Source organism: Siniperca chuatsi, linkage group LG18 (assembly GCF_020085105.1).
Source record: "Siniperca chuatsi isolate FFG_IHB_CAS linkage group LG18, ASM2008510v1, whole genome shotgun sequence".
NCBI lineage: Eukaryota > Metazoa > Chordata > Actinopteri > Centrarchiformes > Sinipercidae > Siniperca > Siniperca chuatsi.
Genome location: NC_058059.1, coordinates 24,306,745 through 24,321,449, shown reverse-complemented (window position 1 = coordinate 24,321,449; position 14,705 = coordinate 24,306,745). Strand labels below are relative to the sequence as shown.

At 40.0% G+C, this 14,705-nt stretch overlaps 1 protein-coding gene across 3 annotated transcripts; it reads left to right on the top strand.

Annotated features, from left to right (window-relative positions):
• The first annotated feature begins 5,361 nt into the window (after nt 1-5,361).
• nfil3 (nuclear factor, interleukin 3 regulated) lies at nt 5,362-14,278 on the top strand. 3 transcript variants are annotated; one of them, XM_044173367.1, is made up of 3 exons: nt 5,362-5,570; nt 7,548-7,584; nt 10,563-14,278. In XM_044173367.1, the coding sequence occupies exon 3, from the start codon at nt 10,643-10,645 to the stop codon at nt 12,047-12,049; it is 1,407 nt and encodes a 468-aa protein (XP_044029302.1). In that variant the 5' UTR covers nt 5,362-5,570; nt 7,548-7,584; nt 10,563-10,642; the 3' UTR covers nt 12,050-14,278. The 3 variants fall into 3 exon arrangements, with proteins under 3 accessions (XP_044029302.1, XP_044029303.1, XP_044029299.1); XM_044173364.1 differs by having other exon boundaries at nt 5,363-5,570; nt 7,548-7,634; XM_044173368.1 differs by lacking the exon at nt 7,548-7,584.
• Nucleotides 14,279-14,705: the final 427 nt, after the last annotated feature.

Genomic DNA, 14,705 nt, shown 5'->3' with positions numbered 1-14,705 from the left:
CTTCCTCTAGGCAATATTATTAGGAAACACTCCATAAACTTTCATTGTTATGCAGATGATACTCAATTATATCTATCGATCAAGCCAGATAAAACTAACCAGTTAGCTAAACTTCAAGCATGCCTTAAGGACATAAAAACCTGGATGACTTGCAATTTTCTGATGTTAAACTCAGACAAAACTGAAGTTATTGTACTTGGCCACAAACACCTCTGAGACACATTATCTAAAGATATAGTTACTCTAGATGGCATTGCCCTGGCCTCCAGCAGCACCGTAAGGAACCTCTGAGTTATCTTTGATCAGGATTTATCCTTTAACTCCCACATGAAACAAACTTCAAGGACTGCCTTTTTACACCTATGTAACATTGCAAAAATCAGACACAGCCTGTCTCAAAATGAAAAATAAGTGAATGCATTTGTTACTTCTAGGTTGGACTACTGCAATTCCGTATTATCCGGCTGCCCGAATAAGTCCCTTAAGACTCTGCAGTTGATCCAGAATGCTGCGGCACGTGTACTGACAAGAACTAGGAAAAGAGATCATATTTCTCCAATATTAGCTTCTCTGCACTGGCTCCCTGTAAAATCCAGAATAGAATTTAAAATCCTTTTCCTCACCTACAAAGCTCTTAATGGTCAGGCACCATCGTATCTTAAAGATCTCACAATACCCTATTACCCGACTAGAACACTGCGCTCCCAGAATGCAGGGTTACTTGTGGTTCCTAGAGTCTCCAAAAGTAGAGCCAGAGCCTTCAGTTATCAAGCTCCTCTCCTGAGGAATCACATCCCAATGTGGGTTCAGGAGGCAGACACCATCTCCACATTTAAGAGGAGGCTTAAGACTTTCCTCTTTGATAAAGCTTATAGTTAGGGCTGGCTTGGGTGAGCCCTGAACCATCCCCTAGTTATACTGCTATAGGCCTAGACACTTCCCATGACACACCTCTTTCCTCTCTCCTTCTCTCCCTCTCTATCTTTATGCATTGTTATCCCATTACTGCATGTTACTAACTCGACATCTTCTCTCTCCCGTAGTTTTGTCCTTTCTCGTTTCTCTCCTCTCTCCTTCTGTCGCTTTCAGCAGGTATTTCTGCCTTCGGAGCTGCAGAGACTGGATCTGCGGTTATGGACCACTTGCTTCCCCAGTGTTCCTGCTCGACAACTGCTACTACAGTTGTTGTTATTGGCTCTGTTACTAATACTGTCATTATTCCATCATTCCTATTATTATTAATGTATTAATATTAATACTACAATTACAATTCTACTATTTAAAAATTAAAAATAAAAATTCTAGGTGTTATTTGCATTTTGCCTCCCTCTCCCCCACTCCAACCCCCCCTCCCCCAAAACCTCTCTCTCTCAAACCGGGCAAAACAGGCAGAGGCGGATGGCCGCCCACCATTGAGTCTGGTTCTGTCCAAGGTTTCTGCCTCTTAAAGGAAGTTTTTTCTTGCCACTGTCACCAAAGTGCTTGCTCATGGTGGGATTTGTTGGGTCTCTGTAAATAATATTATAAAGAGTACGGTCCAAACCTGCTCTAGAGGAAAAGTGCAATGAAATAACTTCTGTTATGAATTGGCGCTATATAAATTAAATTGAAGTGAAATTGAATTGTAGATAAATAACTTGGATATAAGGATGTATGGAATGATTGAACCAGAGTCCTTTGCCACATTTACAAGGATACCAAATAAATGTACTGTCATCTGAGCTCTCTGTGTTTTGCCTGACTATTAAAATGTATTTCAAAAGCTAAACGTTTAATTGTGTTTCCTCTGGAGTATTCTCTGTCCTTTCAAGTTAATAACTACAGTTTTTAGTTTTGCTGCTTAAATGTCCCACTCTATTTGCTGTGACATTACTGCGTGCATGGACATGTTTAAAATGACTGATAGCAGCCTCTCTGATCATCAAGTAATTCGTTACAGAAAACATTCATACATCGATACAACACAAAATAAAGATATCGCAGCGCTGCTCGACATAATTTAAAAGGCAATATAGCCTACAGGGACCGGTAGAGGTGGAGTGTGGTTGCGGGTCTCTAAATAATTCCTCATACAAAGAAATTAATTCCTTAGGGTGAGTGGCGGGTGGATGATTAATGCATGTGGATTCGGATGAAGTCAGAGCCGATCCGCGCATCACTACTCCACACTGTGGAAAGGCTGTTTGTTTATTTCGTATTTTAGGGGATAAAATATGTTTTTGACCTTCTATCCTTCATCTCCCTCCTTGCATGCACACAAAGTTGCTAACAATTCCTGTTGTGTGTTTAGGGGAGGAGTAGAACGGGGAGCGTCATCTCTTGCTACATTCACTTGCACTCGGACATCGGAATATCGCTCCACAACTTTTCATATATGTATATATTTTTGAATTAGATTGTCCAAAACTGGGATGGCAAGGCCCTTTTTAGGGATGGCAGCTGCCACCCCATGCTACCTCGGTAGATCCGCCCCTGGCTGCACCACGATCCTGCTAACTCTGAAATATTAACATATAATCTCTAATATTACAGGAATTGTGTTCCATCAGTGCGACCAATCACATCAAGAGTGACAGAGATAATTATTCATTGATCCTACATGTAGGCCTAAATGTGCACAGCCTGCATATACTTGCATCAATGTCTGTACGTCCACTCAGGCTCTACCTCGGACGCCATCTTATGGTGAAGAAATGGATTACACTCTAGAATCAGTAGGCCTATTGTGTTTTTACATCAAGCTTGTTCTATGGCACAGGAGTCAAGGTGGATGGGGCATTCAAGTCTTTTATTCTGCAATGGGACAGCAGTCAGTTCAGTAAGATGGATGGATTGGCACAGTTTACTCCTACCACAGCATGAAAATCCTACTCTGCTGCAGGTTACTATGTTGACTAGAAAACGTTGCCTAACTTTGGGGCGTTATTTAGCCACCTTCAAGCTGAGCACCGACAGGCTACACCACTGGGTGCCTTAGGTCATCTAGTTTCATATGATACCTGTATCTTCGCTCTAGCTTTAAAACTGAGCCTCCGACAGCCTCTGAAAGACAGTAATGTCTGCCGAGGACGCCTGCATCCCAGCGGAGTTTAAATGGGCCTCTGCTGCCACCCTCTGGAATGTTACAGTAACAACAAACAAAAAACAAACAGCAAAGGAGATCAGTGCGCATTCAGTGTGGTCTGCCTTTCGTGTTTACTGATTGGTTGATTACAGTTCAGATTTATTGGCTGTGAAATCCACAGGGCGGATATTATTATCCAACGCCACCAGGCATTTAAGAAATGTGCACACTTGGTTTGAACGCCTGGGAACCTGAGGTGACCTGTGAGCCCTGTGACTTTCGATACAAAACGTCGGTATTTGACGACCTGGGAATGAGAATGGGTTGGTATATCAGAGTCTCTGCTCAAATATGTGTTCCTGAGAAGTTTTAGAAGCCATCCAATGTATTACTGTTTACTGTTCCACATTACACTCTCACATAGATAGAATCAATACAAGAAATCAAGTCTTCGTTATATGAGCCCCATATAGGAGAGTTAACACTGGACTTAGCCCTCTTAACCATAACTTCCCCCTCGCTTTTTTCCTAATGTAGCTTTAAATTTAGGAAAACCAAACAAAGCAACAACAACAAATAAAGAAAGAAAAAAAAAACTATAATACTGTATGACAAATACTATATGTTTGTCCCAACATTTTACTGAAGCTTTGTATGAAACATTCAAACCCATAAGATTCCATGTTTTTTGCTGCACCCTGCCATTAAATGTATATACCCTAGATGTCTTGTGCATGATTTTGTACATATTTCCCCAAAAATCCGCCTGATGTATGTAGTATTTTGTATCTCAACTATAGAACAATATGTGTATTTGAACAGTGCTGCATTATACCATATTTTAATCTAACTAGTACAGCAGGTTTGAAGATGTGTCTTTGGACGTGGTTGGTCCACGTTGTGTGGGGCTGTGTACTGTTAGAACTGAGCCTCATGGTCCACTGGCCGAGGGAACTTGTCTCTATTCTCTCCTCTTGGCAAAACAGAGATTAGTAATGGTAAAAGCTAGGCTCACTGTCTTGAGGTGTTTAGAAACCTGTACTGTTCACTTCCTGATTAAAAGTGGAAATTGGCCCAACTCAGCAATGTGCAGGGTTCTGAGTGCTTTGTTTATCCCATTTCTCATAGTGCAGATTTGTCAGCGGGGCTCACACTTCACTACAATATAGTAAAGTTAAATTACTATCTTTGGTAACAGTTCATTTTGGCCCATATGTCACACCGGTGTGGCACTTGGACTTCTCAACGTCCCCTTTGATCAAGCAAAAATAAAGCATAGTGTCCCATTAGTGTGCACTATACAGATCTGGATCTCCAGGTACAAGTGGCATTCACATTTACACCGGCTATCCAACAGTGGCCCCTCGAGGTATTAAGCAGTATGAGCAAATGAAGTGATGCAACACAACACAGAGTTGGATGGTAACAGGTCCCCCAGCCACTTGTATCACTCCATGTGGGTTGCACTCATGCACAAAAAGTAGATTTAAATATTATGATGCATTGTATATTGCAGAGTATATTGTAGTGGATCTAAGTCAAATTCTTTTCAGACCATTTATGCATTTAGTTTCTTAATTTTCTTGTATTGATCTCAGTTATTTTCTTTTTCTGTTATGAAATTCTGTTGTGTTTTTTCCACCTGCTTGTTTTATATTTTTCATATTGCCTCACTTTATCCAAACTCATTAAATCATGTAAACATGTTTTATTTCGAGCTAGAATATATTTTGTTGATAATACTTGTGTAGTATTACTTACGTAAACATTTTGAATGCAGGACTTTAACTTGTAATGAAGTATTGCACTGTGGTATTGTATTTTGAATTAAATAAAGGATCTGAATGCTTCTTCCACCTCTGAATATCTGTATGACATTATGAAGTTTGTGCACGTGGTGATGGTTTAGTTATGGTATCTTGCCAAGTACTGTAATTTTTTTTATATTGCATTTAACTATACCTAACTAACACAATGTTATTATTATTAGTAGTAGTAATAGGAGGAGGAGGAGTGGTAGTAGTAGAGCTAGTGGCATATTTATAACTTTGCAACCTTGTTTAGAAAGGTGCTTATTTGTGTATTAGCAGCAGTAGTATAAACATTAAATAAGTATGGAAGATTTCGTTGTAAAATCGTGAAAATCCAAGCGCCCCACACGCATTGTGGATGACGACATACGTTTTATATGAGATTTGAGCTCTCTGCTGAACCGAGAGTCATTGGCTAAAAAAAATTGGAAAATTCTGCATTCCGATTGGTTGCAGTGACTGTCATTTAATCTCATGCTGCCAATACACTTAACCACTGACCTACTAACACAGATCCATGAGTCAGTAGCCACCTTGAGAGGAAAAAGCCAATGGAGGAAAGCTAGGTACTTCGCAAGTTGTAGGATCTTATCGAGTTATTCCCTTATTAGCTGAAGCGAAATCTAAACTTCTTCCCTGTGCTTGATACGCGGTGGAAAAGCAGACCAAACCCTCCAACCAGCCGGTAGAAAAAGGTACAGTTTTGTTTTGAGGTTAACATTAAGCCAACATTATTCTTACTCCAATGTTACAAAGATTTCTGCTGATGGTGTTGTGTTTACGCGCTCTGAAGAACGCCCCAGAATCACAGCGGCGCATAGCTAGCTTATATCTCTGTCAACTGGGTAACCTCTGTTTGTTAAACCCATTTTAAACTCAGAATAGCCACTTTAGGAATCACATTAAAGGTGTAACCAAGCTCAAGTTCGAGGTAACGTTCATGTGTATTATCTCATATAGACTGTACTGTATTAGTAGCCTAGTTCACTTGTGCATAACGTTAGCTGATAAAAGCAGGATAATGGCCGGTATAAGAGACATGTATTTAATTGTATTCAGATAACGTTACGAAGGCCTACCAGTTGGAGTTTAGGATTGCGACACAGTGTTTTAATCCAGCATTTGATGTGGCTGGCCGTCACGTTATCGAAGCCTTATGGCTGCCGTCGCTGTGTGAGTGGGACCGGAATGAGTCAGTGAATTAAACCAAGTAACGTTAACAAGGCGACGTTTCCTCACAGTAGAACAGCTTACTTTTTAGGGCGTAGATAGACCCCACGCTTCAGCCGCCAGTGTCATGAGTAAGCGAGGCAATGATGTCATGTAACAGAGTGAATGCCCACATTGTTTTAGTACAGCCTGTTAGACGTAGCGTTAATTAACTAACACATATGCATTGTTTATTCATTAAGATATATTTTGACTTATATACACACAGAGCAGAACAAGCATAGGCCTGTATTGTTATGCCACAAATATTGCATAATGTCTGCAGCCATAGAAATTGCTGGCGGGGGGAGGAGGAAGGGGGGGGGGGGCGCTGCGTTTGTTGTGTAATACGGACACAATGAAGTCATCTGGGGCAATACGACGTTTGGACGTGCCGCTGTGGTTCGGACCTATCCCTCCGTTTATCAAGTGTGTTCCAAATTTAGACTTGATATCATGTGTTGCCTCGTTAAGGTTAGGCAGACAAAAGGGAGTGATCGTCCCGCCTAACCTCGGCCGTGCTCTGCCAAAATCTGTAAGCTCTTTCCCCAGTGAACTCAGAAAATAGACACATCTTTAGAGTGAATTACTCGCCTATGGCTGGTAATTTCAAATGGTAAAATTAAAGTTGCCTAGTAGTTTACCAAAGAAGATAGCGAAAGAACGGGCTTGTTCTTTCTTCGTGTTAAATCTCATTAAGCCACAAGTTCATGCCATAGGAAAGCAGACAATACATTAGTCTACTGTTGTTTTTATCATGCGTTTGGTCGTGAGTGTATCTGTCCGCAGCTAATCTCGCATACTACTGGACCCATCAGGCTAATATTATTTTGTAATGGTAAATGGACTGTACTTATATAGCGCCTTTCTGACTACTAAAAACGCTGCAACTACATATCACATTCACCCCATTTACACATGGTAGAAGTGCTCATCAAAGTAACTAATCATTCACACACCGAAGGCACAGCCCTCGGGAGAAATTTGGGGTTCAGTGTCTTGCCCAAGGACACTTCGACATGTGGGCGGGATCGAACCGCCGACCTTCCGCTCTACCACTAAGCTACAGTCGCTGTGCAGACACAAAAACGTGTATGACAGTATGCTCAAGGACCTGTCGTGGTTGCGGTGATTCAAAATTTTAAAAAAAAACTTATTTTATTGACTGAGCCTATCGTAAAGCTTAGACTTTCGTCTTTTCAGCAGTATTCGACATTTTACGATAGACGTTACGCCATGGCAAAAGGCATTTCAATCGGCTAGGCTAAAAACAAGCTTTACCTAGTCTGCTCCAGGCCACATTTTGGCTTTTGTCATGGCTCAAAAACTGACATCCATAGAAAAGTTTGGTCTCATCTTCAACCGGAGCATCTGCAGATTAATTTCATACCCGATATGTTATGATCCACTAAAGTTAGGCACGATAAAAGATTAATAAATCCCCGTTTTTGTTCTCTTCGCAGCCATCCTGACTGTAAGGGAGCCGGGAGGGACGATTGAGTGAGATTCAATATTTTTTTTGTTTGTTTGTTTTGGGAGGGGAGACGGAGGTAGGAAGGGTTTGTTCTAAATAAATAAGAGTGTTTAAATTCCTAAGTTCAGACTTATTGTCCCATTTATTGTTTAAGTTTATACAGTTAGGCATACCCAGGACGCTCGCTTACAATACCATTACACTATTTTATGCATCTTAAAAGAAAAACTGAGACTATACTAAAAAACACTATATTAAAAAAAACTTTGCATACATCTGTAAAAGAAAACTTACACTATACTATACAAAAAAACTTTCTCCCCTTCATTCCACTACTCTCATGCATACACTCTGGACACACAGCCTGACCTGCACTCCCTGTTCCCCACCCACATGCCCCCCAGACACACCTGACGGAGATCTGCACTCTGAGTGCACTCTTCTAGTTAATCATGTTTCTCCCTTAATCATTTACTTCCTAATTGTAGACCCATGCCAAGAACAAAATGAGGACACAAAGTCAGGGGAGACACTTATTTGGCACATTTTACCACACCTCTAACCTTTATTTCTATAAACTGACATCTTTCTGCAGCAGTCAGAATTAACATTAGTTATGTGGGAGTGTGTTAGAGTGACTATGTGTAATGTAGGCCTGAGGTTACAGGCTGTGCGTTTCCGTGTTTGACCTTCTGCTGGGCCACGTGTTATGATTACAACTGTTTGTAGTCCCTTTTTTCCTTCTCTGTATGTATGTATGTGAGCTTGGAAGCCCAAAACAGGCTAAATTGCCTTTTTAAGTAGCAGTCCACTCGAAACCATTATTTTAAACCCAGGAGTAGAGGTTACTTTACAACATTATGCAGATCATGTTTAAGGTGATAATGGTCTATATCCCTTATTACTTTATTAATACTTCAATAGAAATAATCAAAGTACATATTGATCAAGATATTGGCCTGAAAAATACAAAGCATTGGTCTTGTCTTAATATTACACCTTTTAAGCCATACCAGTAATATGATGCACCATTTATTTTTTAAAAAGTGGAATTGGTCATTGTTATGGGATATGAGACTGAACAATACAATATTCGCTCATTCTGTCCGCACCAGATAATAGTTAATGCCTCCTGTTGAAAAATTCTCAGTGTTTTAGGATATTTTTTTAAACCTTGACTAAAAAAGATTTTTAGGACTTTTTAAGGATCTGAGGAAACCATGCTTGATTCAAAATGGAACTCATTCTATCATGTTCCTTTCCTTACATTTTAGGGTGTTTTTTTTGTTTTGTTTTTTTAACTTCCCTGATTTTCTTGCGGCACGGGAAAACCAAGACGGATTGCAATCACATTCGTGATCAGGCCAACAGAGATGGATATATTTGACTGAGTGTAAATGAAATTATGTCTTTAATCTCATGTGGATTTTATCTGGATACGAGACACTTGAAATGACAATCGTAAATGGTGCCATAGAGAGCTGAATTCCTCACATCACATCCAGGCTAGCCACTAGCTTCTGTAACTCAATGCAATCTCTCATTCAACATTTCTTTCATCAGTCTTTCTGAAAAAATTAAGCACGTTTTTCCTCAAAAGTCATTTCCATTTTTTTAACTATAATCTCTGCTGTCTAAAAACGTATACAGCTTTCAGTCCTCTCTGTCCTGCTGTTACAGACATGTCTGAGCTAGCCGCAGCTGCTTGACTCGCGATAGACTCCTCTCTTTTGTCGAGCCGTGACGTTTAGCCCACAAAGGCCTAGGGCTTATGGGAAATGGTGTTTGTTAAAGGCCGCTAAAAAACAGAAATATTAAAAAAACAGTCATATTAGTTTGTTCTTCAAAAAACTACTGGCCTTATCTAGACATATGAAGTGAGCCACATGAAATGGTAAATGGCTGCTTTAATATAGAGCTTTTATCCAAAGCGCTTTACAATTTGCCTCTCAGTCTCCCATTCACACACACACTCACACACCGATGGCAGCCAGCGATCATGCCAGCTGGCCTGACCATCGGGAGCAATTTGGGGTTCAGTGTCTTACCCAAGGACACTTGACATGTGGACAGGAGGAGCTGGGGATCAACCAGCCAAACCCAAGGCTGGATTTTTACTTATTAGTGTTGTTCCAAAATGTCAATGGGATTTTGAATGAGGTTTTCTTACTTCTGGAACAGAACCCGGAAGTTCTGGTTTCATTTTGGCTCTCTACCTTTTTTTTCTTCTTCTTCTTCTTCTTCTTCTTCTTTTTTCTCCTTCCTAGTCTTTATTGTAGAGTACTGCAAGATAATCAGAACAGTCATAACAATATCATGACGACAATAATCATAAAACAGATAACGCAAATCATGACACAATAGTTTTCCCCAGCCACATACTTTCTTTACATTCACTTCCTGAAAAAGAAGTGCCAGGTTGACAGCTAATGCTAGCCTCAGCAGCTCTAACTCCTTCTGGCTGAAGGCAATTACTGGAGCTATAAGGTGTTTTATTTAAAAGGACATACTATATGGGGACAAACTTTAGATGGATGACACTGTCCTGAAAACCGAAGTAAACATTCCCAGTCAGCAGCATTTCAATAAAAAAAAAAACCCTTCATCCTCCTTGGGGACTGGCTATAAATTTGCCCAGTGTATCCACCTGTGGGTGTGGGACACAATTTTCTGCAGCATTTCAGATTCTCTAATTGAAATAAAAATTGAGGAAATATTGATGTTTCATTTTAAATTTAGTACAGTACAAGTAAACATATCAAATCCTACTGATTCTGAGCTGAATCAAAATGAAACATTTGTATCGACTCATAACATTACAAATATGTCTATAATCATTGTATCAGATTGTGGACCATGTGTCTAGCATTATATTGAATCATCTGAGAGGGAGACATACCTACCCAAGTGGAAATACATTAAAATATCATTAACTTGAACTTGAAACTTTGTTTCAACTTGACACTGACCTCTAAAACCCCTCTCATTGTCTGTTATTCCACAGATTTCCTCAACTTAAGCGGATTAATCCAATGTGGCAGTTACTATATGCATACAAGCATTATGGTGTACAGTTAAAGACCTATGAGAATGTTGACAGTAGCCAACAGTGATAATATGCAATCAATCAAGCAAGAGCTGGACTCCAGTGAGTCCTACAGTGGAGAGGATGCCCTGGTCCTGGCTGTGGCCTTACAAGGGGCCAACACAGACCTGATAGGCCACAAAATCTCTGCAATTCCGTTCAAGGCTAAAGCTACCTGTCGCAGGAAACGGGAGTTTATCCCAGAGGAAAAGAAAGACACCCTTTACTGGGAGAGGCGTCGCAAGAACAATGAGGCGGCCAAACGTTCCAGGGAGAAGCGGCGCATAAATGACATGGTGCTTGAGAACAAGCTGATGGCTCTTGGAGAGGAAAATGCCTCCCTCAAGGCTGAGCTGCTGTCGTTGAAACTGAAGTTTGGCCTGGTGAGTTCGGCAGCATATGCTCAAGAAGTCCAGAAGTTATCCAGCTCCACCGCTGTCAACCTCTACCAGGAGTTTGTTCCACCCAGTGCTGGCCAAGGTTCTTCCAACAGGGATTTGGAGCCTCTTCGCCTGCGCAGCAGCTGCATATCAGTCATCAAGCATTCACCTCACATGCCAGAGACATGTACTGCAACTCAAGGTAGCTTTAGTATCTGCAGGACTGCAGAGGTCAAGCAAGAACCAGCAGAGAATGGCAGCTATGCACAGGAGAGGAGCAGTCCCTATGAACTCTACAGAAACTACATGGCCAGTCCTTTGTCTGGAGTCTACTCCCAGCATGCTTCATTCCTGCAGATCACCAGATCATCCAGTAACTCCCCCAGGAGCTCAGATGATGGTGCTGTAAGCAAATCATCAGATGGTGAGGATGAGCAGCAGGTCCCCAAAGGGTTAATGCCATCTGTAGCTGATCCAAGAAGTGTCATTGTTGCTACACACAAAGTGCCAGATGCCAGTTCTTCAGCTTTGCCCCATAAACTGCGGATCAAAGCCAGAACCATTCAAATCAAAGTGGAGGCCATCGACCCTGAATACGAGTCTTCTGGAAAGACCTCTCCCATCAGCATTTCGGAGGGAGTATGCTACCAGACCACTCAGGACTCTTCAGAGTACACCCAGTCCTCCCCGTGCCCTTTGTCATTACAGGTCACCAACATGCAAGACTGGACCCACCGGTCTGAGCAATGGCATAAAAGCAGCACAGAGACACTGCATAATGGCTGCAAGAGTAGCAGGCTAACCCCGAGCCCCATCTCAAACAAAACGGTTGTGGTTGTAAAAGAATCGTCCTATGCACACTCGGATGCTGAGGACTTGTATCTAAAACAGGGCCTTGCCGACCTCTCTGCAAAAGTGGCCTCTCTGAAAAGACTGATCAAAACACAGCAAGGGTCTGTGATAGAGTCAACCAAAAGCACCGCTGATCATCATGAGTCATTATCAATAGGATGTTCCTCTGAATGACCTTTCATATGTTTTGCATTTCCACTGTATTTGCTGTTGCGCTGTGTGGTTATTAGTGTTAAACAATGTTTTGATTACTGTAAATTTTCAAATTAAAGGTGTTTATATAATGGCAGAGTCTCAAATAATAGCTGTTGGAGCATGAACAAAGGCCGTTTGCTAATATAGGCGGATTAAAAAAAACATTTAGGAGGACGGTAGCTTGATCAGGGATGGAAAAAATGGCAAAGTGAAAGCAACTGGAATTAATTGATGATTTTAAAAAAAACGCATTTCTGTTGAGAGCAGCAGAGTGGTGCGTATGACATGACTCTTTTATTGATCAAGTTAGTGCTGAAATGTACATTATACTACTCAGTATAATGCATGTTCAACAGGTAAACATGCATTAACAGCAAATTAAAACAGGCGCAGATCAGAAAACAGGGAGACTTTTTAATAAAATATGATTAACTATAGTTATAAAACAGAGGAAATTAGACTGTTTCTTAAATAAACCTGTTTCAAATAAACACCTGGTTATCACTGCAGTAGAGGTAGCCCAAATAAAGGATTTGTGGGCACTATTTGAGAATTTACAGTTAATTGTTAATCAATGATGTGTCACCGACATCATTAATTGTTACGTGTGAAGCTTTTATTTGTCTTTTACCAAATTATTCATGACTCTGTCACTGGGCTCTGCTCATCAGTATACACCTACTGTCACTGAACACTGTTCTGCTTTGATTTTGAAGCAGCTGGAAAAGGCCCCAGTTATTAACGGCTCGCTCCAGCCTGCCCTGCTGCCGCTATCGTTACATGTTCGGCTGGGGGACAGTTTGGCAAATGTTGCCATAGGTTTGCAGTCTGGCCATTCTTTGCCTTAAAACTGAAATCTGTAATGTTTTTAATAATGTAGTTTTGTATCCATTTGTATGTTGGTGTGGTGACAGGTTTACAGTGGCTGGAGTCCATACTTCTGCTTTAGAGGAATGTCTGGTAGTGCTTTATTTCATGGGTTTGTAATTTCGTAATAATTTCCCAATAATCTTTTAAGACATTTCCTGGAATAAACTATGTAATTTGGTACTAATTATGGGGAAAATAGATGTTTAATACTTAATTAAAATTAACTTCTAATGTAGAGATTCTTTAGTCAGTGCACAGCAGGTCAGTTGAACATGGAGTTTGTCTACAGACAAACATATATGGAGAATAAAGTTTCCAATAATAAATGAATAATGAATGATACTTACTGGAGTTTAAATTGAACTTTTCTTTTAAGGACATTCTTATTTTCCCTATAATTAATATCAAATTACATAGTTCTTTTCAAGAAACTTTCTAGGAATCTATTAGAAAATGACGGACCATAAAATACAGCATTTCTGTTCTCTCTTGTCCTGGTTGACTAAGTTAATGCCTACCTTCATCATTTCAGTAATTAATACTGTATTCTTGTATATGTTGCAGCCAATGACATTGTCACTGCATTCCAACAGTGAGCTGAAACAACTTCACAGACACCACACTACACGCTTCATTGTCTCTGCTGTAGTTTAAAAAAAGCAGAAAGTTTCAGTTTAGCGTAACGTTTAAATAGGCTCTGCTACATTCACTGGTTCACTATTTGCCAAATAGTCATTGCTTCTCTTTTATTTTTAGTCGACTTTTGTTGATTATTTAAACCTTCCAGGCCGCTGGTTAAACCGAGAACGTGTTTGACACTGACTGGAGAATGGTGACTACCATCTGATTGAACTGACAAGAGTAACTGGATTTTATAAATCTCTGACATATATTCTGACACATTCTATCCTCAAATGTTCGCAATTTATAGAAAATAAACAGCATTCAGCATTATACCCTTACAGTTCTTCTAATTATAATATTAAATGTTAAGAAATCCAGAACTGTCAGGGTTTCATCCAATGCCTTATTTATTCATTTCTTCTAGCTATTTAGGTTGATTACATCATACCTCGTGACCTTCTCTTTTTTCAATGTAAAAATGCTGACTTCAGTCATCTCTAGTTGATATGATGTCAAATAATGCAGTTAATTTCAAAAGAATGGTGTGTGCATTTGTTGTCATGGATTGGAATATCTCAATGATGATAATGATGGTGATAACTCTATTTGCCCAGCAGCCTGAAGTCCAGCTACCTGTATCTGAACACTTTTCTCAAGATTTATTGTAATGGTGAGTTTTTGTTTACAATAAATGTCTTGTCACTGAAACATGTATATTTTTTTCAGTTTTTATTTGTACATACACACAATTTCTACAACAAAAAAAAAAAGTTTAAGTGCAGTTTAAGATAGTGTTGTGTCCTCAGAGAAAACATTGCCTTTCCCAAAAATATAAGTAAGAGTCCGACAGTAGCTTGAATGTATAGTCTGAGTGATACTGGGTCTTTGAGGCTGATACTAATATTGATATTAGATTATGATGATAGTTTAAAAAAACAGATAATGATTATGATATTTTGAGGCATGAGACCTGAGGATTAGAAAGCACATTTAGACCCAGTGTTATAATGTCGTCGGCTTTATTTAGATCTAAAACTGACCTCCTATGTTTGAATCATGAAATCCATCCAGGTTCATGGCGGATCACTGATCTGACCTATGAAATCTGATAGTGTGTTATGGAAAAAATGTCTACAAGTAG